General features: G+C 42.1%; 1 protein-coding gene across 1 annotated transcript; it reads left to right on the forward strand.

The window, feature by feature from the left end:
* The first annotated feature begins 4420 nt into the window (after positions 1-4420).
* LOC129831087 (potassium voltage-gated channel subfamily G member 2-like) lies at positions 4421-27285 on the forward strand. The gene is made up of 4 exons (XM_055894118.1): positions 4421-5151; positions 10823-11137; positions 11293-11878; positions 25874-27285. The coding sequence occupies exons 2-4, from the start codon at positions 10944-10946 to the stop codon at positions 26693-26695; spliced, it is 1602 nt and encodes a 533-aa protein (XP_055750093.1). The 5' UTR covers positions 4421-5151; positions 10823-10943; the 3' UTR covers positions 26696-27285.
* Positions 27286-27302: the final 17 nt, after the last annotated feature.

Below are 27302 nucleotides of genomic sequence, written 5' to 3' on the forward strand. Positions count from 1 at the left end.
CTCGTCAAAATCTGTTCAAAATAAACCTAATGCCTTTCTATGGGCTTATTTTGGACCTAATCTTGTCGCCTGCCTTCCCGTCTTTGGGACAAGAACTCCCATTGTTGAGCATCTCATCATACAGATCTCAGCTGTAACCTACAGGGGATTCTCTCTAAGACCTCTATAGTAGCCTGGTTGCCAGTCTCTGTTCAGCTAACATTCCACTGCTTGTACTCCATGTCATGTGACAGAGTACAAGGAGTGACAACCCGGCTTCATCTATAGACCTACAGTATGTCTTTGGATTAGATCCTAGTTGAGCTACAACCTCACAGCAGGCAATGGAAGGAAATAAATAGTTTCATGTATACATCTCTCTCTTCTCTTTTCTCTTCTCTGCTATGGAGAGGAGAAGGTTAATATGACTAATACAGCTGACTCAGAGCCTGTCAATCACATTACTTGTTCTTTCAGCACCCTTACATTTTTCTCTGATGGACGGAGACCTTGAGTATAGAGCAGGGAGGAACATTTCTCGCCTCTGCTCCGCTCCACTCAGCTCTCTCCTCCAAGGTCTGTCTATGAATGATCTCTGCTGAATCCACTCCCAGCTCCAAGTCATCACAGAGGCAACATTTCAAAGGAGAACGATTGAAAAGAGAAATGTTTTATGATTCCGACTTCCATTATCCAAATGGGCACTTTATTCAAATGGATGTGACTATTATGGGTAATTATCTTGTAATGATTAAGTTGAATGCTGCATTTAAGTGATAGTTTCTCTCCATGCTTCTCCAGAGGAAATATTATTATTTTAATGAAGGGAGAAGGCAATAAGCTTGAAAGCTTAGCCAGAATAAAAGGCTGATTTGGGAATAAATGGTATTTAGAGTAGACATTTGTACTTTTTATGTTTATGTGGGTGTTGGTTTATATGTATGAATATTTCTTATTATTATTATGTGTGACCATGAAATGCATTTGTGAAAGATAGACTATGTGTGTGTGCGTGCATGTGTGCGTGCGTGCATGTGTGTGTGTAAGCGTGTGTACAACATGTGTACGTAGACAATAAAGTGTTTTGATTAATATGGTGTCTGGTCCACAGTGAAATCACATCAAATTTTATTTGTCACATCCACATGTTTAGCAGATGTTATTGCGGATGTAGCGAAAGGCTTGTAAAAGCTTAGAAGCTAGGAGCAGAGCTGCCCTGTGTCAGCACTACTCTGAAGATAATTGTGATTGTGGCCATTTTAAATATGGGTCAAGAGCCCCATTGTCACGATCGCGTTGTAAGCCTACTCGGACCAAAGCGCAGCGTGATATGCGTTCCACATGTTTTTTGAGTGGAACGCACAAAAACAATAAAGAATGAACGAAACGTGACGAAAATGAAGTGCTCACAGGCAACTACACATAAACAAGATCCCACAAAACACAGTGGGGAAATGGCTGCCTAAATATGATCCCCAATCAGAGACAACGATAAACAGCTACCTCTGATTGGGAACCATACCAGGCCAACATAGAATTAAACAACCTAGATTACCCACCCTAGTCTCACCCCGACCTAACCAAAATAGAGAATAAAAAGTCTCTCTATGGTCAGGGCGTGACAACCATAATTACACTGATATGTGCTCATAGTGTTTATGTCTCTCTCTTTACTTCCACAGAACAGAACTGAAGAAGTACGTGCCCTACTAATGAGGGCAGAGTATACCAAACATTAGGAACACCCCCCCCCCCCCTTGCCCTCAGAACAGTCTCAATTCGTCGGGGCATGGACTCTACAAGGTGTCGAAAGTGTTCCACAGGGATGCTGGCCCATGTTAACTCCAATGCTTCCCACAGTTGTGTCAAATTGGCTGGATGTCCTTTGGGTGGTGGACCATTCTTGATACACACGGAAAACTGTTGAGCATTGCAGTTCTTGACTGGTGTGCCTGACACCTACTACCATACCCTGTTCAAAGGCACTTAAATATTTTGTCTTGCCCATTAACCCTCTGAATGGCACACATACACAATCCATGTCTCAAGGCCTCAAAATCGTTCTTTAACCTGTCTCCTCCCTTTCATCTACACTGATTGAAGTGGATTTAACAGGTGACATCAATAAGGGGTCATAGCTTTCGCCTGGATTCACCTGGCCAGTCTGTCATTGAAAGAGCAGGTGTTCATAATGTTTTGTCTACTTAGTGGTGATGGTTTCTCCAAACACAATATATTGTGGACAGACTTCGTAAACGTCTGATGAAATTACACAAGATTTTAGTTCTGGGTTAACCGAGATTAGTCCAAACAGCAAGGGAGTGTGGTGGTTCAGTGAACAAAGCTGTTCTGCTGCTCATCCTTTCCCGTGACCTGTATACTGGCAGGTAGTCCCATTCTAAAGGTTTAAACCACCCTCCTCCTGTGTATCACTGATCCCTAATGGCTGGGAGCAGCCTAGTCTGCTTAATCAATACCTGATACTGAGAGCGGCATCACTATGAATCATTAGCTCAGAGCAAACAGAGCTGCATTTTTAATCTCAGTGGAAACACACTGGTTTAAATGGCACCCTATTCCCAATCATGCACTTCTTTTGTCCGGCCCTCTGGTAGTACACTGTATAGGGAATAGGGTGCCATTTGGGACTCACAACAGACTCACAGGTCCTGCTTGTCAGAGTTCCGACAGTCTTCCTGTCTTCTATACTTTATATGTATGGGTTTCCCTTTTCATCCTCCTCCATCACTCTATCCTAAACCATCGACACAACCCGGAGAGTGTGTAAACATAATCATGGGTTTATAAACTCATTACTCACGACCCTGATGGAGTCAGTAGATTCTCCCTCAGAGGGGTTGGTTGTACAGGAGGACTGGAGACAGAGACAGTGGAATCAGTTGATGTTGGACATTCTGAACACGGTAATTCATCAACGTCACAAACTATAGCGGCCGTTTAATAGCACTGTAATGTAATTCACGTTTACTCATCTTAGACAGTGTAATCTAGTTGCTGCTGATTTGTTGCTTTCTCGTACAGTGTGGTAGGAAGAGGTAAACCTGTAATGTGCACTCAGAAAACCTCCTGAGGACATAAAAGCATTTAGAAGTGATTGACAATCAATCAATAGACTATAGCTCTTTGTAACACAACTTCCTCTCTTACCACTTCATATAGTTCAAGGCTAATCTCATCCACCAGTCAGCTCTCTCTCAGCAATTCGAGCCAAGGTAAAAACCAAACAAACTTTTATTTTAGGGAACAATCTCTGGAACTTTCTTTCTCTTTCTTTCTCTATCACCATGAAGTTAAAGAGACATTTTAATGTCTGAGGGACATTATGAGAAAAGGAATGGAGATGAATGACCTTTAGCCTAGACAACAGGAGTCATTTGCTCCAGATCTTTTCTAAATACATATTATCTCTTGCCGGAGACTTCTGAGGGGTGTTTTCTTTGGGATGAGACTTTGAGATGTCCCTCACAATGTAGAAAATCCAATGAACCTTTCCCACAACAAATTATTACACTGGGGCTCACATCCTCAGGTGAAGCTGAATCACATCATAACCTGAGGCATCCTTCACTCACAAAAGGCTTTTGTGTCATTGATATGGCATAGCGATGACAGCTAGTTGGCACTTTTAATCATGACTGAATGGTAGGACAGACTCCTCCTCTAGAGATGAGGGTCTAGGTGACGGTCTAGGACCTGTCACCTGCTGACTGGTGACTTTACAGTGAATGGCACCAATGCTCAGGCTCTCATAGTTAGACCTCATCATAACTATGGTCCAGAGTTTTACCTGGGTCACCTGGTTAGGAAAAACTCCTGGCCCCAACTCTCTTTTTCTACATTTGTATTTACCGTAATATTACTTGAGAGGCGAACTCAGTCCAGTCACCAACTGACTGTGGCAATTGTTCATTCCAGTCAGTGGTGTGCTGGTGAATAACAGTATCAATGTAAACATTAGAATTGTAGTGGGCCTAATGTAATCTGTTACATCTGTTACTAGGCTGTTCATCTATAGAGGTCCTTCCATCAGACCCTCATTAGTGATGTTATCATTACCACGTTTGCTTTGTTTCTTCATTCAAACACATGCAGCAATTACAGCCTTGTGACGCAGATGGGTCCTATAGTATTGATATATGTTGTGACAGACACTAGCACTGAAATGAACAGACAAATGATGCATTGCTGTGCCTGGCTGCTACCTGCTTTGTAAATGAGACACCTATCATCACACCGGTCAATCAAGAAGGACCAACTGCTTTCCATCTCACTTTCCATACATTGTATGCACAATCACTCTGAAATCATTTATTTCATAGGCCTACACCACAGCCTATGGTAGGCCCTGCACCATCATAGGAAAACGAGAGGAGGCTATAACCATGTAATAATGCAGTCGCGTCATTGTAGTAGTCCTAGCTGTGTTTATCCAGTCGATCTTTTATAACACAAAGAAAATTCCAAACTCAAATTATGTGTAACCTATGTTTTATTTATGCGCATACATTAATTTGTGCGCATTTAAACATGTGTATGCCTCGTGATTTTTTTCTTCTTCTGCAATCACAGTGTGAGCTACTTGAAATGGCTGTTGGAAGCAGGATTAAATTCGGGGAAGAAGCAGAGCATGGCACAACCCGCACAGCGCGATTTTGCGCGTGAGTGGAGTAGTCTCTGTCGGCATCCTAGACAGTCAGAGCAGAGCCCTCAAATTGGAGTTCTCACAGAGCCGCAGCACCCAGTCATTCACGCTGGGCTCTTCTCAAATCCGCGGTGTCTTTTCCAACTGTTCTCTCGTGAGTCTATTTTGTTGAATTAGGACGGATTCTTTTGCAATTATTGCAGTTCATTCGATTTAAAACAATCAAAGTAGTTTTCAGTATTTTGATTCTCCCCTTGATCTTGCTAATGCGGGTGCGCAGCAAGTTTACCGAACCTTCAAACTTGCTCCATATGATTCGGAAGTAAAGCACGTGACGTTACCTGGGATTGAGTGCACCTGGTATAAAGTCAATTGCCATGTTAGGATCATTTATACGGAGGACGGAGTCGATTGGAGCATGTATTTCATGTTGACTAAAATGCGCTTTCATAACTGATATCGAAATGTGGGGAAGTTCTCTGCCGATGGACACAAGCCGAACACAGCGGGTAGGTGTGGTAATAATGAATGGTATTTCAATGTTTGTACAGAGACTTTGAAAAATATTTATTCAGCATTTATTACATAGTAGCCATAACATTTTTCTAAATGTTGGAGTGCGCGGCGCACTTAGGTTAGACGGCTATTGTCACAAATTAGTCTATGCTCTAATGTCCATCCATATAAACTGGCTAGGCGAATGTTAATTCACGATGTATGCTGTGTGGAAGAAATTGTGATGCATTTGAAACCTTCCCTTACTATGAACTACTTGTCCAACGGTGTCTCTCTCATATCCTAAAGCACTGTAGGCTATGGCAGCTGGTTCTTTTTTGCAAGATGTGCAAAATCTGACAGAGCCAGGTTTAAAGTTGTCTCCTAGATAAGATTAATCTATAGGTGATTTATTTCAAATATAGGCTTTTGAACCTTTGAATGTTGGATTTTTGGCCGTCTTTGCTCAGTGCAAGCGTTCTGATTGACAATAATCAATAATTGTATAACCCCAAAACAAATGGGGCTATAATTGTATTAAACAAAAGGTTTCTATTGTAGAATTCAGTAGACTACCTTCTCAGCTAAGCTCTTTCTTGAACCTATCATGGACTGTGATTGAGTTCCATACAAGTCAATGGGTTATACACCCTTTTAAAACAGCTCCTACCCTCTCAAATGGCTCTCCTTTTACTGCCTGTATGGAATCTCTATATATAGGTCTATGCATTCCTCCCACATTTCATTCACTTGTTGATGTGTGGACTGGACTGGGGGTTGGTTAGGGTGGAGGTATAGGGATATGGACTGGGGGTTGGGGAGGTTGATGCTGCTACACATGACAGTATTCTCCCATTTCTCCTATATGTCCTGGAACCACACACAGACATGTAATATCTGAGGACATGCAGGGAGAAATAATTATCTTCAAGACAAATTCTAAAGGCGAGAGAAACATTATTGCCCTCAGGGGGGAAATGTGTCTGGGTTATTGTAGCTGCACTATTTCCAAACTACATGAAGGACATGATACAGCCACTATAGACCACATACATTGCATAAATCATGTTCTAACAATAGAAAAGCAACCACTGCCTTGTGTGGTTGTGTAAAGATGGAAGAATAGAGAGTGTTATTGTGGATGGACTTCTCATACCGATGCCTGTACAGAAACAAGTGCTCTACTGTACATTCAGTGGGCATCAAACAGCCTCTAAGTCTCTACCTTGAGGCTATTTATCTGATACTGTACCTTGAATTTTCTCTAAAGCCCTTTGCAAATTAACAAAGTACAGCACTTTTAATAAAAAAATGACCCAACCTTAGTAAGATTTCATGCCTTTCTGTTTGAATAGACCATCAAGCTCTTTCTGTTTTGTCTTCCTTATTGGGCATGAATCCCTCCCTAAATGGCTATTTTCTGTTACAATGTCCTATTTTGATGTTGTCATCCTCCTCTCCACCTTGAAAGTATATCTCTCATCTACGGCTGTAAGGATGAACTATCCTATGCTTTTTACATCCACGTTCTCCAGCTTCACATGCAGCTTGACGCATGGGATATCAGATTTGAGCCATCTAGTGGACCAATACTCGGAACAGTCCTGACCAACAGTCCTGATCCTTGCCAAGGTCCCGCGACTGTTGGTCAGGACTGTTGGTCAGGACTGTTCCGAGTATTGGTCCACTAGATGGCTCAAATCTGATACACGTCACATTTCAGAATACCTCTAGATTAGGGCTACCTTCATCTGCCTTTTTGTTGTTACTTTTCCCTGGTGTAGGTTATAATTGCTTTTATTAAAGGGCTGCATAAATAGGTCACAATTACCTAGCCGTTGAAAATAAGAATTTGTTCTTAACTGACATGCCTAGTTAAATAAAGTCCGGACGATTTTCATGAACCCATCTTTGGGCTTTCAGAATGTTTATGGTAATGAAAAATGTATTTATGAAAGTGGTCAGTGAAGCAGGACTATGCTTCCATGTTTCAGTAGTTCAGTCAAACACACCAGCAGCAGCAAGAAGGGAAGAATCAATTCCACAATGTTACAACAGCCATGACTGAAAGGGCAGCGCAGCAGCCATGCCTGTTCTCAGCAGATAAATGTTTTCATTCAAATATGGATATTGTCTTCTTCCCCAAACCATCCGAGCACTGTTAGACATTATCACAGATTAAACTGGAAGCCCACATCACTCTAGTATGGCAGGATATGTAGAGTAGACATAATGCTATGATACAATATCTTACTACAGACTACACAGGACCTTTTTTTTTTTAGGATAGTGTAGTCCCTCCAGCGGTCACCACTGGTGAGCACTACTGGAGAGAGGCTACCTATAGTTTGAAGTCATATCTCTCAGCAGTCCTGTATGTAGGACCAAGCATTGTACTATCCTCTGTTTTCCAGCAAGACGGCACAAACGGATCTGGGACCAGGCTACTGTCTCAGCATTCATTATGTTGACAACTAGTCAAAGGCCCTATATGTATGATTACGTGGGCCATCATACAGATGTAGGATCTTAATTTGACCAGTATTGTCGTAGCAAAAATAATCCTGCAGCAACAGGATTTTAACGTTTAGTCCATAATGTTGTTTGATCAGTGGTTAGGCTGTTAGCTGGTCAAAAGTAGGCTACATGAAAAGTGCAATACTGTTAATATAATTGTGTGGGTTTTCAGTGAATTTATGTAAATCACAAAGCTCATCTGCATTTCCTGTGGAGCTGGAAAATTCTCAGCAATAAAAGTGATCAAATTTAAGATCCTAATGCTGTTAGTGATTGTAAATGATGGCACTGTATGGTGCCCTCTAGGTCTCCTGGGTGTTATGTCACCTCCTCTCAGGGGTGGTGTTCTGTGCGTTTATGGACCTGATCCCCCAGAGACAGATGTCATGCTAACCAATGACATCTGATGTGTAGGATGTTTGCAGAAACAAAAATACATTGACACCTTTCTGTTTTGTCGATGACATTCAATTCAGCATTGAAAAAAGGTGTAAATGTGTGTTTGTTCCACTTGAGTGAGTCAGACCACAAGTCAGAGACCACTATTATGACACCAAATGTGCTTGATAGGTTGTTTTCTTCTAAAGGGAAATTTCCAAATTGTTCAACTTCTTATTCATCTCCAGCACCACCCAAACATGAACATATGTGAAAATGGTGCATTTCTATGTTTTGTAGTAAAAAATATGAAGGTACGCATTTCCAAAGACATCATCAACCAATTAGTAGGCCATGCCTACTCACAATTGGTCAAAATCACACGATGCACACAGATTATGTCATTGGAAACACCAATCTTTTTTTAATAAAGTGTTGGTTTCATGATCTGAAATAAAAGATCCCAGAAATGTTTCATATGTGCAAAAAGATTATTTCTCTCATTGTTGTGCACAAATTTGTTTACATCCCTGTTAGTGAGCATTTCTCCTTTGTCAAGATAATCCATCCACCTGACAGGTGTGGAATATCAAGAAGCTGATTAAACAGCATGATCATTACACAGGTGCACCTTGTGCTGGGGTCAATAAAAGGCCACTTTAAAATGTGCAGTTTTGTCACACAACACAATGCCATAAGTGTCTCATGTTTTGAGGGAGCATGCAATTGGCATGCTGACTGCAGGAATGTCCACCAGAGCTGTTGCCAGAGAATTTAATGTTAATTTCTCTACCATAAGCCACTTCAAACTTCGTTTTAGGGAATTTGGCAGTACGTCCAACCACCCTCACAACCGCAGCCCATGTGTAACCATGTCAGCCCAGGACCTCCACATCCGGCTTCTTCACCTGCGGGATCATCTGAGATCAGCCACCCGGACAGCTGATGTAACTGAAAAGTATTTCTGTCTGTAATAAAGCCTTTTTGTGGCAAAACTCATTCTGATTGGCTAGGCCTGGCTCTGCCCCTGCCCAGTCATGTGAAATACATAGATTAGGGCCTAATTTATTTATTTCAATTGACTGATTTCCTTATATGAACTGTAACTCAGTAAAATTGTTGAAATTGTTGCGTTTATATTTTTGTTAGGTATAGTAACTATCGGATTACATTTAGAAAGTAACCTACCCAACCCTGGACATACGCACCATAGGAAAAACAGTCAATTATCTGCACTTGACCCTGGATCCATCCCCATTTTTGTGCCCCCTTTTGTACATTGTAAAATAAACCAAAGAGAATGTGGTAAACCAAGTGGTAAATACATTAGAACACAAGGCTTCAGCAGAAGATGTGACATTTTTTCTGGAGCTTATTTTCCCCTTGGTTGTCACATCAGTATGAAAGGAGCATTACTGAGCCAATAGAGCCAGGCACTGGAGCGCACTGACACGTTTTACTGTGTTTAATCAGCAGGCGATGGATACTCCTGGCTCAACCTTATTTTTTTTAGGTTTCCTAAATCTGCACTTGTCTTTCATGCATACGAGTAACAGGTAGGTAAAATCATTGTCGTCTGTTTGAAGTCTCCTCCCTAGCTCGTTAGGCTGTCATTTGGCTAGCGTCTTTCAGCGCTCTACTTTAGTTGCAGTAGACCGGACTGAAATGTTTTCACCCATCTGCAGCAACATAATGTAAAACACATCACAATAAATCAATACCTCATCAAACCACTCTGGTCTCTGGAGACTTTGGAGTGGATTTGTATTATTGGACACGAGAGATTAGGGTTTGATGAAGGACATATACATTATATAATTTCTCGAAGATTTCGTAATGTTTTCCTCTTATCCACCACCAGTCACAGTGTCCTGTTTTTAATTTGACATTTTATTTAACTAGGCAAGTCAGTTAAGAACAAATGTTTATTTAAAATGACGGCCTACCCCAGCCAAACCCGGACGAAGCTGGGCCGCCCTATGGGTCTCCCAATCACGGCCGGATGTGATGCATACTGACTTCGAACCAGGGACTGTAGTGAAGTCTCTTGCACTAAGATGCAGTACATTAGACCACTGATCACTCTTGTGAATGACTTCTCTTAATTGAAACTGATACAAGTTTTAGAGTGTAATGCTGCATCGTGAAGAGGAGTATTGTGGCTAATAGTAGTTCACTGTGATCTCATTTAGCTTGGTATGAATCATTTAACCCTCGCTACGCAGAGCTGCATTGTGTCCGTGTTAAGACTGGAAGGTGCCCTTAGAAAGTGCCACATCTTAGGGGTTTGTTTCTTTGCTTGAAGCTGTGGTTATACTAACTTAAAAATATATATGGGAAGAAGAAGATTAAATCAAGATATTATTGCTGCAGAATTAATTGCCCTTTTTCTGTTGTAACAAAGTCAATGGCCCATGAAAGATGAATCACAGGAGGTTTTACTCCGGTATAGCCAACCTGTTAGTTCTTTTCTTTGTCGAAATTCCACAGTTAATTGGTCTGTATTTATTGTAATTTAGTGAACCTTAATAAAAAATACTTTAAAAAGAAGCACCTCATTTAGGGCCTCAGCGATGTTAAATAGCACAACAACTTAACCAATTCCTCTCTCTGCATCAGGGTTTCTGCTGATGTAAGACTTGTTGGGGTGTGATGAGAGAGAGGGAGCATGAAGAGTGATTTAGAAACTGCTTAAACTTGTTATTCTGACCAAATTTGTCCCAATAAACCTGTGGAGTTTGTCTAAAAAAAAAAAAACAGAACATTCTTTCCTCTGCTTTGTTTCCACAGAGACCAGCCCTGCTCCTGGATGGGTGAGGTTCCTGCCAACCCAGTCGACCAGTGAAGCACCCCCCCCCCCACCCCCCCACCCCTCTCTTCCCAACCAGGGTCCCCCAGAGGAGCAGCAGGGATGTACCAGGAGGTGGCCTTCCTAGCGGGCAGCACGGAGAAAGAGTTTACACCCTTCCACTTCCCCCTGGAGAACCAGCAGGAGGTGGTCACTAAGAAGGGTGTGTTCTTTAAACGGCAGCGACTGCTGCGGAGGCCCAATGAGGCGCAGGAGGAGAACGACCAGTCAGCCGTCATCAATGTAGGCGGGATCAGGTACCGTATCCACATAATCAGGAGTTGGCGTGTTCAACTCAATAATCAATGCGATGCAGTGCCTTAGACCGCTGCGCTACTCAGGAGGCCTCTGGTGCAAGGTTTAAAAGGCATATAAACCGAGGACAGAAACATATGTTTTCCTCTCCCACCAGGTACCGTATCCCCTGGTCCGTTCTGGAGGAGTTCCCTCTGACGCGGCTAGGCCGGCTGAGGAGCTGCAGCTCATTGGACGAGATCATGAAGGTGTGTGACGACTACGACGACGGGCGCCAGGAGTTCTTCTTTGACCGGAGCCCATCTGCGTTCCGCACCATTGTGACGTTCCTGGCGGCAGGGCGGCTCCGACTGCTGAGGGAGATGTGTGCCCTGTCCTTTCAGGAGGAGCTTGTCTACTGGGGCCTGGAGGACACCAGGCTGGAGTGGTGCTGCCTCAGGAAGCTACGCATCAGACAGGAGGAGCTCAAGGAGCAGCTGAGGATGGAGGAGGAGGAAGCAGAGCTCACCACCACCCTGACCCCCCAGAGCTGTGAGGATGGGCTTGGGCCCTCCGGGGCGGGGGGGGAGGAGGAGGAGAGCCGCATGGCGGGGTGTATGCGCAGGCTTCACGACATGGTGGAGAACCCTCAATCTGGACTTCCTGGGAAGATCTTTGCCTTTCTGTCGGTGGTGTTTGTGGCCATCACCGCGGTAACACTCTGCATCAGTACCATGCCTGACTTCAGGGAGGAGGAGGAGAGGGTGAGTTCACTTCCTGTTTATTCTCTGCTCACAGGCTTTTACTTCCGGGTCACACTCAGTTGGGTTATATATTGGGCCAGGGGTTTGACCTGACCGAGTTACAGAACTGGAAAACTCTGGGTACATCCATATCTGCATTCTGCTGTTAGTCGGATGATGTTTGAGGGACAACCTCCGCATAGTGAGTCTTCCCTCTGATAGTAACTCATCATCACAGAGGTAGTGTGATGGCTCAGGGATGTTGTCAGGGACGACCGCTACAACTTCAATTACATGAATATCAGATTATTCCCTTTGCCAGGTCACTGCTGCTGCACTCTGGTCTTGCTCTTATGGTCTTAGTAATTAACATGGTCTTAGTAATTAACATTGCCTTCAGAAAGTATTCATACCCCTTGACTTATTCCTCATTTTGTTGTTACAGCCTGAATTCAAAATGGATGAAATATAGATGGGGTTTTTTCTCACCCATATACACACAATACCCCATAATGACAAAGTGAAAACATATTTTTAGAACATTTATCAAATGCATTGAAAATTAAATACAGAAATCTCATTTACATAAGTATTCATACCCTTGAGTCAATAGATGTTAGAATCACCTTTGGCAGCAATTACAGCTGTGGGGAAAGGAGTTTGGGCAGGGTGGCTCGTTCTCTGCGGAGATGAATCTTTGATGGAGGAGAGGTTGAGATGGCTGAAGTAGAAGTGTTGTTTGAAGCTGAAAGTGAGTCAAGCACAGTAGGTGAAAAAGATGAGTAGATAACAATGAAGCCCAAGAATTGAACAAAACGGGCAAAAAATTGTTGTTGAAAATGAGTCGTTCCTTGTTGAAATGCGTTTTTTGGACAAGGATAAGCCCACGAAGCTCATCACTAAGCTAAGGACCCTGGGACTTAACACCTCCCTCTGCAACTGGATCCTGGACTTCCTGACGGGCCAACCCCCAGGTGGTATGGGTAGGCAACAACAAATCTGCCACGCTGATCCTCAACACGGGGGCCCCTCAAGGGTGCGTGCTTAGTCCACTTCTGTACTCCCTGTTCACCCACGACTGCATGGACAAGCATGACTCCAACACCATCATTAAGTTTGCTGATGACACAACGGTGGTAGGCCTGATCACCGACAACGATGAGACAGCCTATAGAGAAGAGGTCAGAGACCTGGCAGTGACCTTGTTCCCTCAACGTGAACAAGACAAAGGAGATGATCGTGGACTACAGGAAAAGGAGGGCCGAACATGCCCCCATTTACATTGACGGGGCTGTAGTGGAGCGGGTCGAGAGTTTCAAGTTCCTTGGTGTCCACATCACCAACAAACTATCATGGTCCAAACACACCAACAAAGTCGTGAAGAGGGCACGACAACGCCTTTTCCCCATCAGGAGACTGAAAAGATTTGGCATGCGACCCCAGATCCCACACACATCCCTGGGTCGCTCATCTTTTCAGTTCACTGCAGCTAGCGACTGGAACGAGCTGCAGAAAAAACTCCAGTTTGAGTGTTATCTCCATCTCTTCATTAAAAGACTCAATCATGGACACTCTTACTGACAGTTGTGGCTGCTTCGCGTGATATATTGTTGTCTCTTCCTTCTTGCCCTTTGTGCTGTTGTCTGTGACCAATAATGTTTGTACCATGTATTGTGCTGCTACCATGTTGTGTTTCTACCATGTTGTTGTTGTGTTGCTACCATGCTGTGTTGTCATGTGTTGCTGTTGTGTCATAATAGCTGTTGTGGTGTCTCGTCGTGATGTGTGTTTTTGTCCTATATTTTAAAAATGTTTAAACCCAGCCCCCGTCCCCGCAGGAGGCCTTTTGGTAGACCGTTATTATTTATAAGAATTTGTTCTTAACTGACTTGCCTAGTTAAATAAAAATATACTCAAAGTTCTACAGCTGCACCATCGAGAGCATCCTGACCGGTTGCATCACCGCCTGGTATGGCAACTGCTCAGCATCGGACCGTAAGGCGGTACAGAGGGTAGTGCGTACAGCCCAGTACATCACTGGGGCCAAGCTTCCTGCCATCCAGGACCTATATACTAGGTGGTGTCAGAGGAAGGCCCAAAAAAATGTCAAAGACTCCAGTCACCCAAGTCATAGACTGTTCTCTCTGCTACCACACGGCAAGCGGTACAGGAGCGCCAAGTCTAGGTCCAAGAGGCTTCTAAACAGCTTCTACCCCCAAGCCATGAGACTGCTGAACAATAAATCAAATGGCCACCCAGACTATTTACATTGACACCCAGACTATTTACATTGACACCCCCCCCCCCCCCCCCTTTGTTTTTACACTGTTGCTACTCACTGTTTATCATCTATGCATAGTCACTTTACCCCTACCCTACTTGTACAAATGACCTTGACTAACCTGTACCCCCGCACATTGACTTGGTACCAGTACCCCCTGTATATAATGTAGCCTTCTTCTTCTTATTATTATTTTTTAGTGTTACTTATTTTCAAAGTTATGTTTTCCTTTAGTTTTTAGTAAATATTTTCTTAACCAACAATGCAGTTAAGAAAATTTAGGTAAGGGTTGTATACGCGCATGTGACAAATAACATTTGATTTGAGAAACCCTATTGAAGTCATGAGGATGGTGAAGAAGGTGCTGGATTTCTTTTCAGGAGTGGCTTCGGGACAAGTCTCTGAATGTCCTTGATTGGCCCAGCCAGAACCCGGACTTGAACCCAATCGAACATCTCTGGAGAGACCTGAAAATATCTGTGCAGCGACACTCCCCATCCAACCTGACAGAGCTTGAAACTCCCCAAATACAGGTGTGCCAAGCTTATAGCATCATACTCAAGAAGACTCGAGGCTGTAATTGCTGCCATAGGTGCTTCAACAAAGTACTGAGTACAGGGTCTGAATACTTATATAAATGTGATATTTCCATTTATTTTGGATTTTTTTAATACGTTGTCATCAAGGCAAAGGGTCGTTACTTAGAATAATCTCAAATATAAAATATATTTTGATTTGTTGAACACTTTTTTTGGTTACTACATGATTCCATATGTGTTATTTCATAATTTTGATGTCTTCACTATTATTCTGCAATGTGTATATCTATCTTATTTTTTTTTTTGCCTTGCATTATTTAATTTTGGGGATCTTTATTGTCCACCTGCACAGTAGATGGCAGAATCACATAATTATTGCGAATAGGTGCCATTCTTTGTGAGGGATTGGAAAACCTGATCTTTGTGGTTCTGTTTGAAATTCACTGATAATTGTATGTGTCATTAAAAATCGTTAAACATTATTATTGCAATTCCGTGCAATTTCTGTCCTGTTAAGCACATTTTTACTCTTGAATTTATAGGTTTTCCATAACAAAGAGGTTGAATACTTATTGACTCGAGACATTTCAGCCTATAATTTTTTATTAACTTGTAAAAATGTCTAAAAATATAATTCCACTTTGAAATTATGGGGTATTATGTGTAGGCCAGTGACGAGAGGCCAAGGGGTGTGAATACTTTCTGAAGGCACATTGAGCCAGAGATTGTCCTCTTGGGGGTCGCATAGGGGTTAGAAATTGGCCACTTAATGCTATTGCATCAATTCCACTGGCGGCCTGGGAGATAAGTAACTGCAGTATATGAAGTAATTATATCATAATCTTTTCTGGGATTTTCAGAACTAGTAGTTGTGCCTCTGAGACCTCAGGGTTCCTGCTGGAGTGTCTTTGTGGTGGAATAAACTGACAACCTCCTGAATGACATCAAAAAAGCTTTAAAGTGATTAAAGAGAACCTCTGCAGGCTTCTCCCACTATCAAAGAGACCTCCATGCCGGGGTGAAAGAACGATGGAAAGGGGGGTGAGGGGACTGAGGAAGTGCTGTATCTTCAAAGGGGAAATCAATCGGAGTACAAGAAGGGTTAGCGAGCTACTGTAACTATGAGGGTTATCGCACTACAGTAGCTACCAGGAGGGTTAGAGAGCTAACTACAAGGAGGGTTAGCTAGTTACAGTGCTACAAAGAGGGATTGCAAGCTACAGTAGCTACAAGGAGGATTAGTGAGCTAGCAACAGAGGGTTAGCTAGTTACAGTAGCTACAAGGAGGGTTACCCTTACAAAACAAATTGCAGTCAGAGTGCTGTATAACTGCAGTATGCTGCAATTACTGCAGTTTCAAAAATGCTATCTTTTTTTTGTAAGGGTAACGCGCTACAGTAGCTACAAGGATGGTTAAAGAGCTTACTACGAGGAGGGTTAGCTAGTTCAAATCCAATTTTATCCGATGTCATTGCGGGTGTAGCGAAATACTTCTAGCAGACAGTGCAGTAATATCTAATAAGTAATATCCAACAAATTACACAACATATACCCAATACGCACAAATCTAAGTAAGAATGAATTAAGACTATATACATGTATAGTCGAGCGATGTCAGAGCGGAACGGACTAAGATACACTATATACATATGAGATGAGTAATGCAAGATGAATGAAACAAAAATAGAACTGTTTGGCCATAATGACCATCGTTAGGTTTGGAGGTAAAAGGGGGAGGCTTGCAAGCCGAAGAACATGAAGCACGGGGGTGGCAGCATCATGTTGTGGGGGTGCTTTGCTGCAGGAGGGACTGGTGCACTTCACAAAATAGATGGCAACATGAGGAAGGAGAATGATGTGGATATGTTGAAGCAACATCTCAAGACATCAATCAGGAAGTTAAAGCTTGGTTGCAAATGGGTCTTCCAAATGGACAATGACCCCAAGCATACTTCCAAAGTTGTGGCAAAATGGCTTAAGGACAACAAAGTCAAGGTATTGGAGTGGCCATCACAAAGCCCTGACCTCAATCGTATAGAAAATGTGTGGGCAGAACTGAAAAAGTGTGTGCGGCAAGGAGGCCTACAAACCTGACTCAGTTACACCAGCTCTGTCAGGAGGAATGTGCAGAAATTTACCCAACTTATTGTGGGAAGCTTGTGGAAGGCTACCCGAAACGTTTATCCCAAGTTAAAAAATGTAAAGGAAATACTACCAAATACTAATTGAGTATGTAAACTTCTGACCCACTGGGAATGTGATGAAAGAAATAAAAGCTGAAATAAATCATTCTCTCTACTATTATTCTGACATTTCACATTCTTAAAATAAAGTGGTGATCCTAACTGACCTAACACAGGGAATTGTTACGAGGATTAAATGTCAGGAGTTGTGAAACATTTAAACTCAGTTTATTTGGCTAAGGTGTATGTAAACTTCTGACTTCAACTGTACATTTGTAGTCTTACACTAAGAGCTGGCATCCTCAACCATGTTAAATGTTACATTCTGTTCAGGAATTTAGCTTGTTCCTCCGTCCAGAGGACAGGCTTGTCTCACCTGCTCAGAGATGTTCTGACAACCCTTGTCTTCCTGTCTCCAGTTAGGCTCTAACTTTTACATCCCTTTGCCTGTGTGCAGGTGTGGATCCATTAAAACAGAAACAATGTTGTGATTTGTGTAAATGCGTCAGAGGACAAATCCAAGGTGATAATGGTGATTTTAAAGCACTTAGCTTGTCTGTTCTAATATAGCTCTGAGAGTGATTCGGGGCCACATAACAGCCTCACGCACGCACGCACGCACACGCACACACAGAGTTTTATGGGTCTGCTTATGTCTCTATCTGGATGAATAGAGAATTAAAAACTGTGTGTGTCCTCTATGTAATGTGTCCTCAGAGTTATCTCCTCAGAGTAGTAGAATTGGGATGTCAATTTCATCAATGTCAACGTCTGTAGAAATGTAGGACCTGTTTTATCCGTTTTCATCTCTCTGATAAATAACTGGGGAGATCTCTAGCTGATTTAATGGAGAGCTGAGCTTTCAGGTTACCATCTTTACAGGTGAAAGAGAACAAGGGGAAATTACTTTAAATCTTTAAATGGTTCTGCCTTGAATTGTTGCTTTTCTGTTCGTAAATGGAATAGTAATAACTCATATTCTTTACTCTGAATCCTCCTCAAGAGACTTTGGGATACTTTAGTCTTGAATTATTAAAATTCTTGCTTGTTCCCTCACTCAGCTACTCCGTCTCCTCTCTTGCATACAGTATACAGTGCCGTGAAGAAAAATTATTTGCTGATTTTTCAAGCATGAACTGCTCGTTTCAAGTCCTTCTACATTTCAATTGGGATTAGGTCTGGTCTTTGACTAGGCCATTCCAAAACTTCTAATGTATTGCTTTTTAGCTATTTTCATGTAAACTTGATTGTATGTTTTGGATCATTGTCTTGCTGCATGATCCAGCTGCACTTCAGCTTCAGCTCAGACAGATGGCCTGACATTCTCCTGTAGAATTCTCTGATACAGAGCAGAATGCATTGTTCCTTCTATTAACGCAAGTCGTCCAGGTCCTGAGGCAGCAAAACATCCCCAAACCATCACACTACCACAACCATGCTTAACCGTTCGTATAAGGTTCATACTATGGAATGCAGTGTTTGGTTTTCGCCAGGCATAATGGGACTCGTCATCCAAAAAGTTATACTTTTGACTCATCTGTCCATGGAACATTCTTCCAAGAGTCTTGATTATTATCCAGGTGCTTTTTGGCAAACTTGAGTCAACTTTTTGGACGAGATGGGTCCTATTTATGTCTGGTGAAAACCAAACACTGCAGTGAGATGGCTACTATCGCTCTCTGCTCTAATCATACACCAGGATCCTGAGGCCATCTAGCCTCAAGCAATTTCTCTCACACACGCACACAGTGTCAGCCAACAGTCTACATATACTACCAGGTGTGTCAGCCCACAGTACATATACTACCAGGTGTGTCAGCCAACAGTACAAATTTTTTATTTTTTTATTTTACCTTTATTTAACTAGGCAAGTCAGTTAAGAACAAATTCTTATTTTCAATACTACCAGGTGTGTCAGCCAACAGTCTACATATATTACCAGGTGTGTCAGCCCACAGTACAAATACTACCAGGTGTGTCAGCCCACAGTACAAATACTACCAGGTGTGTCAGCCCACAGTACAAATACTACCAGGTGTGTCAGCCCACAGTACATATACTACCAGGTGTGTCAGCCCACAGTACATGTACTACCAGGTGTGTCAGCCCACAGTACAAATACTACCAGGTGTGTCAGCCAACAGTACATATACTACCATGTGTGTCAGCCCACAGTACATATACTACCAGGTGTGTCAGCCCACAGTACATATACTACCAGGTGTGTCAGCCCACAGTACAAATACTACCAGGTGTCTCAGCCCACAGTACAAATACTACCAGGTGTGTCAGCCAACAGTCTACATATATTACCAGGTGTGTCAGCCAACAGTACATATACTACCAGGTGTGTCAGCCCACAGTACAAATACTACCAGGTGTGTCAGCCAACAGTCTACATATATTACCAGGTGTGTCAGCCCACAGTACATATACTACCAGGTGTGTCAGCCCACAGTACAAATACTACCAGGTGTGTCAGCCAACAGTACAAATACTACCAGGTGTGTCAGCCAACAGTCTACATATATTACCAGGTGTGTCAGCCAACAGTCTACATATACTACCAGGTGTGTCAGCCCACAGTACAAATACTACCAGGTGTCTCAGCCAACAGTCTACATATACTACCAGATGTGTCAGCCAACAGTCTACATATACTACCAGGTGTGTCAGCCAACAGTCTACATATACTACCAGGTGTGTCAGCCAACAGTACAAATACTACCAGGTGTGTCAGCCAACAGTCTACATATATTACCAGGTGTGTCAGCCCACAGTACAAATACTACCAGGTGTGTCAGCCCACAGTACAAATACTACCAGGTGTGTCAGCCCACAGTACAAATACTACCAGGTGTGTCAGCCCACAGTACATATACTACCAGGTGTGTCAGCCCACAGTACATGTACTACCAGGTGTGTCAGCCCACAGTACAAATACTACCAGGTGTGTCAGCCAACAGTACATATACTACCATGTGTGTCAGCCCACAGTACATATACTACCAGGTGTGTCAGCCCACAGTACATATACTACCAGGTGTGTCAGCCAACAGTCTACATATATTACCAGGTGTGTCAGCCAACAGTACATATACTACCAGGTGTGTCAGCCCACAGTACAAATACTACCAGGTGTGTCAGCCAACAGTCTACATATATTACCAGGTGTGTCAGCCCACAGTACATATACTACCAGGTGTGTCAGCCCACAGTACAAATACTACCAGGTGTGTCAGCCAACAGTACAAATACTACCAGGTGTGTCAGCCAACAGTCTACATATATTACCAGGTGTGTCAGCCAACAGTCTACATATACTACCAGGTGTGTCAGCCCACAGTACAAATACTACCAGGTGTCTCAGCCAACAGTCTACATATACTACCAGATGTGTCAGCCAACAGTCTACGTATACTACCAGGTGTGTCAGCCAACAGTCTACATATACTACCAGGTTTATCTTCTCTGCTATTTAAATCTAAAATCAGTATTAACATACAGTGCCATCAGAAAGTATTCATACCCCTTGACTTATTCCACATTTTGTTGTTACAGCCTGAATTCAAAATTGATTAAATACATTTTCTTTCTCACCCATCTATACACAATACCCCATAATGACAAAGTGAAAACATGTTTCTTTTTTGTGTGCAAATGTATTGAAAATGAAATACCGACATATTTAAATTAAATATTCACACCCCCGAGCCAATACTTTGTAGAAACCCTTTTGGCAGCAATTACAGCTATGAGTCTTTCTGGGTAAGTCTCTAAGAGTTTTCCACACCTGGTTGTGCAACATTTGCCCATTTTATTCTTTAAAAAATTCTTCAAACTCTGTCCAATTGGTTGTTGATCGTTGCTAGACAATCATTTTCAGGTCTTGCCATAGATTTTCAAGTAGATTTAAGTCAAAACTTTAACTCTGCCAACATTCACTGTCATCTTGGTAAGCAACTCCAGTGTAGATTTGGCCTTGTGTTTTAGGTTATTGTCTTGCTGAAAGGTGAATTCATCTCCCAGTGTCTGGTGGAGAGCAGACTGAACCAGATTTTCCTCTAAGATTTTGTCTGTGATGAGCTCCATTCACTTTCTTTGTTATTCTAAAAAACTCCCCAGTCTTTAACGATTTACAAGCATAACCATAACATGATGCCATCACCACTATGCTTGAAAATATGGATAGTGGTGCTCAGTGATGTGTTGTGTTGTATTTGCCCCAAACATAACACTTTGTATTCAGAACAAAAAGTTATTTGCTTTGCCATATTTTTTTGCAGTATTACTTTAGTGCCTTTTTGCAAACAGGATGCATGTTTTGGAATAGTTTTATTCTATTCAGGTTTCCTTCTATTCACTCTGTCATTTAGGTTAGTATTGTGAAGTAACTACAATGTTGTTGATCCATCCTCAGTTTTCCACAGCCATTAAACTATGTAACTGTTTTAAAGTCACCGTTGGCCTCGTGGTGAAATCCCTGAGGTGTTTCCTTCCTCTTAGGCAACTGAGTTAGGAAGGATGCCTGTATCTTTGTAGTGACTGGGTGTATTGTCACACCATCCAAATATTATTTTTGTTTGTTTACCTTATCAATAGGTGCCCTTCTTTGTGAGGCATTGCAAAACATCCCTGGTCTTTGTGGTTGAGTCATTATTTACCTTACAGATAATTGTATGTGTGGGGTACAGAGACAACGTAGTCATTCAAAAATCATGTTAAACCCTATTATTGCACACAGAGTGAGTCCATGCAAGTTATGTGACTTGTTAAGCACATTTTTAATCGTGAAGTTAATTATGCTTGCTATAACAAATGAGTTGAATACTTACTGACTCAAGACATTTCAGCTTTTCATTTATTAATTTGTAAAAATGTCAACAACAAAAAACATGGAGTATTGTGTGTAGGCCAGTGACAAAATATACATTTTTATCAATTTTAAATTCAGGCTGTAACACAACAAAATGTGGAATGTGAATACTTTCTGAAGGCACTGTATACGACTAGGTGTGTCAGCCCACAGTCTACATGTACTACCAAGTGTCAGCCTATAGTCTGAAATTGAGCGAACAGTGTAACATTTTTGCAATAAGGTAAATGACAGAGCGATTTCCACTAGATACCACTGCCACATTCAGAACAGCTTTCCCATTTTGAAATGTCAACATATTTTATACACAGTTTCTCTGTTGCACTTGTACCTTTAAAACAACATCAGATCTTCAATATTATATCCAGTATCAGAAAAAAATAACAATAGGCTGGGCAGCACCACCTACTGGAGAATTGATCTATCTACATCTACCTTTTGTCTCCCATCCAGGCTTTTAACCAAGCCCAGCCCTGCTTAGATATGATTTTGTCACTGACTGTGCTATCATGAGAATAATTAATGAGATCCCCACTTAAAACTAAATAGATTCACTGTTGCTATCAAAGTCATTCCAAATGGTAGGTTTAACACAGCAAATTAAATGTAACCATACTTAATACATCATTATCATCAATTATACTAGTTATAGCATTTGCAAAGTCATCAACAGCTATTGTTTCAATTTAACCCAGAGTTCAACTAAAAATAGACAATACTTAGGCTTCAAGCTGGTTGATTTCAAAGGGTTATGATATTTAGTAATATTGAATTGTTTGGTTGTCAACGCAATCAAATATCAACATTTTGAAGGAGTTTGTCTACAAATGAATAATTGATATGTTGGATTCACATCTACATCTTAACCAAAAATAGTTCAAGAATAGGACTAATAGTTCAAGAATAGGACTAATAGTTCAAGAATAGGACTAATAGTTCAAGAATAGGACTAATAGTTCAAGAATAGGACTAATAGTTCAAGAATAGGACTAATAGTTCAAGAATAGGACTAAATCAAATTAAACATTATTTAAAGTGTATTTAAAGTTTGGTTTGATTTAGCCCTATTTTTTAACTTAGATTTTTTGTTTAAATGGAGACGTCAATCACTTTTGAAATACAATAAATATCCTATGATCCTATGTTATCCTATGTAACATTCAACCTTAAAATGAGTAACGCATCCATGACCACATTGAGGTTACTGTAACTTTAAATTCCTTCTTATGTAATCCTATAAAGCGTGCATCTTCAAGATAGCATGCATAGGTCGTCTTAGGTCTGTGGAGATCTTCACAATTGCTTTTATAATCTGCGCAAAATGTCGAATGGCATTAATCACTTGCACCATATTCTTTTTAATGTAATCTCAAATGCAATCCAGGTCATTTGGTTCTGCTATTAAATGAAGCAAAGTGTTAACACATTCATCTGTTGTATAAATAAACAAAATATCTGACATTGCATTCCCATTTAAACTTGCTGTGCTTTTAAATGGTTGAAAGCATAGTGATAATGTAACGGATGTGAAATGGCTAGCTAGTTAGCGGGTACGCGCTAGTAGCATTTCAATCAGTTACGTCACTTGCTCTGAGACTTAAGTAGTGTTGCCCCTTGCTTTGCAAGGGCCGCGGCCTTTGTGGAGCGATGGGTAACGATGCTTCGTGGGCGACCGTTGTTGATGTGTGCAGAGGGTCCCTGGTTCGCGCCCGTGTCGGGGCGAGGGGACGACGTAAAGTTAAACTGTTACATTGGTGCCGTTACCCGGATCACTGGTTGCTGCGGAAAAGAAGGGGGGTGAGTGTAACGGATGTGAAATGACTAGCTAGTTAGCGGGTACGCGCTAGTAGCATTTCAATCAGTTACGTCACTTGCTCTGAGACTTAAGTAGTGTTGCCCCTTGCTCTGCCTTTGTGGAGCGATGGGTAACGATGCTTCGTGGGCGACCGTTGTTGATGTGTGCAGAGGGTCCCTGGTTCGCGCCCGTGTCGGGGCGAGGGGACGACGTAAAGTTAAACTGTTACAATAACACATTGGAAATTCAACTAACTTTTAGCTGACTTTTTTGAGTGGGTGAATATAGGCTGTAGTCATTGATCGTCTCCACCAAATATGACCCAATTATCCATGTTGAAATGACGTGGTGTGCCCAGAGCGATTCCACTCAGTCTAACATTAAAACAAACAGGAACAGGTTGAGCTGACTGGAAAAGATCAATTAACTGGAATAACATGTGACAAATAATTGACATTTTATCATCCTAGTTACAGTATATTAACACAAATTGTAAATATGTTTTACACGTGTGCACACACACACTTCCCACTGGGAAAAAACTGGTTATATCAACATTGTTTCCACGTCATTTTAACAAACAAAAAAAATCAATGTGATGACATTGAATCAACGTGGAAAACTGATTGGATTTACAGAAGTCATCAACTCAAGGGAATTTCCTCTTTTTTTTTTACCCAACTTTGAACCTAAATCCAATGTCATGGTGGCATCCTTTGTTAACTTCATGTTGAATTCACGTTAGTTGATAACTCAATCCGACGTCTGTGCCAGTGGGTTTATTGTTGTGCTCTGTGAATAACCAAGCGTAGTGACGTGGTTGCATGTCGTCTGAATTAGTAAACATGGAAGAAAGGTTGTTTTCTGAAATGTTTATTTCTGTTCTGCCTTCTAAGCCTTTCAGATACACAGATTTGCTTTAATGAAATTATATTTCTTAGAATAATGTGAATCTAAATGGTCCCCCAGCTCTGTTCTGACTCTCCCTCCTCACTATGCCATGTTGTATGTTTCCAAGGATACACTGGATTGGCTTTTAACCACCTCTTGCATCTTATTCACAAGTGATGATTCTCTAACAGGTTAGAGCTCAACCGCTGCTCAAAGACATATGTTCCCTAATAACATTTACGGAGTAATTTGGTAGAATATATAATGAAACAGAAGGAAACTAGAGGAAAGTCACAAAAAGTTGGCAAAAGTAATTAAGACATTATTTTATGCTCACTTGTTCTTAAACATGTTAATGAAGCGTAGCTAGGTTTCCCAGAGTGAGAGTCCAATGAAAGGAGGACCAACAGCTTGGGTTATTTCTTTTATAAAACATAAATAATTATAGATGGCTTTACGCATCCACCCCCTTCTCCCCCTTTCTCCCAGTTCTCCTTCTGGGCCTGTTTTCATAATCACATGTAATTACAGTTATATAATATTTATGGACCAATTTAGAGCAGACGGAAAATGTATTACGCTACAGGAAGTAAGGATATTTCAGCATGTCAGAAGTAAATGAAAGTATTTATAATATATTTATAATGTAGTCACAGTTGGCTTTAGCTTTGTCCCTGCTGATCCGAGGAAGGAAATCATTTTCACTTAATGGAGAGAGAGAGATTACTGGTGTGGATGGACACCAGTCATTTATATCTTGGGTACAAAGATTCTGTTATGTATGACCAGATATTGCTACCAGGGTGGTTTGTCTAAAAGAGTTGTACATTGTACTGTATAGCCCAACTGTCTTGTCAATTAAAGGAAGAAAATAGTGTTTCCTCAGTCAGTGTTCAACCTCAATGAATCATCAAAGCCTCTCCTCTTACCTTTATAAATCATGTAAAGTACTGCCGACAGACTGCCTGTGTATTTTATAATACAAAGGAAGACAAATTGACATCTCCCTCTGGCTGTTTGATCAAGAAACGGATCTCTTTTCCTGTTGATCCCAATCAACTAACAGGGACATTCAGATTTTTTTGTGTGCTGCTCCATCAGAGTACAAAACCCTCTCCAGCTCTCCCTCAATCACTGCTCTGGCACCCTCCCTCTCCTCTTCTCCCCAGCCCCCCCACACTGGTGTAGAGGAGTTTGGCACCACTGGTGGCTCTTGAACTGGTCCTTCGAGCCAGATAGGAACAACTGACTTGTGTGATTTAGGAGACAGTTGTCCATAGTGTTTTATAATAGTTAATGTATTGTCCTTTCCTAACAATGTCTTGCATTATAATTGTTGCTCACCTTAACACTTTTACCCCTTAACTTTTTCAACAACACTTTTTAAACCCTTAACACTGTTCTCTCTCCTCCACTGTGTTTTTCTTAACACGGTTTCCTCTGTCTTCCAGGGTGAGTGTTCTCAGAGGTGCTACAATATCTTTGTCCTGGAGACGGTGTGTGTGGCCTGGTTCTCTCTGGAGTTCCTGCTGCGCTTCATCCAGACGCCGAGTAAGTGTGTGTTCCTGAAGACGCCTCTCAACATCATCGACGTGGTGGCCATCCTGCCCTACTACATCACCCTGATCGTAGACTCTCTGTCTGAGGGAGGGGAGAAGCCCAGCGGCGGGAACAACTACCTGGAGAAGGTGGGCCTGGTGCTGCGGGTACTCCGGGCCCTGAGGATCTTCTACGTGATGCGTCTGGCGCGCCACTCCCTGGGGCTGCAGACCTTAGGCCTGACGGTCCGACGGTGCACCCGTGAGTTCGGCCTGCTCCTCCTCTTCCTGTGTGTTGCCATGGCACTTTTCTCCCCTCTGGTGTTCCTGGCGGAGAGCGAGATGGGCGCCAAGTATGACTTCACCAGCATTCCTGGCACCTACTGGTGGGCGGTGATCTCCATGACAACGGTGGGGTACGGGGATATGGTGCCACGGAGCATCCCGGGTCAGGTGGTGGCGCTCAGTAGCATCCTCAGTGGGATCCTCCTGATGGCGTTCCCCGTCACCTCCATCTTCCACACATTCTCTCGGTCCTACCTGGAGCTGAAGGAGGAGCAGAACAGAACACTGAGACAGAAACCAGACTTCCAGGACTCCACCAAGTCTCAGAACAGCGAGGACTCGGCCGAGACCGACAGTTATCATGGCATCACTGAGGCCGCCGCCTCCGCATTACGCAAGAAGTCCATCGCCATTGCGTCACAGAGGAGGGCCATGCAGACTCAAGACTGAGTGTGTGTGTGCAATGTGAGAGCCTGAGGTTGTGCAGTGCTCTACTAAAGCTAGAGGACTACTAGAGGACTACTAAAGCTAGAGGACTACTAAAGCTAGAGGACTACTAAAGCTAGAGGACTCTAAACAGGGATTGGATGTTTTTCTCAAGCTTAAGAAGAAAAGGAGCTCCGACGTTTGTGATCCTCATAGCTCTGTCCATCAGACGTCAATAGAGTTTCTAAGATTTTTTAAGACAGCTGCAAAAGTATTTTTGCTGACATTATTGGTGAAGAGCTGACCAGAAGATAAAAAGACAAGTTCTCTGGTCAAAGGACATTTCACCCAGAAGAAGAGCCCTACAACACAACATGGGGAGAAAGCTTCTCTCTCACAAATATTCAGTATGGTAAAGATATTATTTTAGTGGAAAAACACCTTTCATTCAAATATTATAATGTTGGCATATTTTTAGGATAAGAAAGATTGCAATAAGATAAGTACAATAAGAAAGATTGACTATAAACACATTTTACAGATTTCTGAATGCTTAGTTTGCTTCTATCTAGACTCAGGATCTGCATATTTTAATAAATGTAAGGAAACTATGACCTCGGCTGATGTAATG

This window comes from Salvelinus fontinalis, chromosome 32 (genome assembly GCF_029448725.1).
Source record: "Salvelinus fontinalis isolate EN_2023a chromosome 32, ASM2944872v1, whole genome shotgun sequence".
Taxonomy (NCBI): domain Eukaryota; kingdom Metazoa; phylum Chordata; class Actinopteri; order Salmoniformes; family Salmonidae; genus Salvelinus; species Salvelinus fontinalis.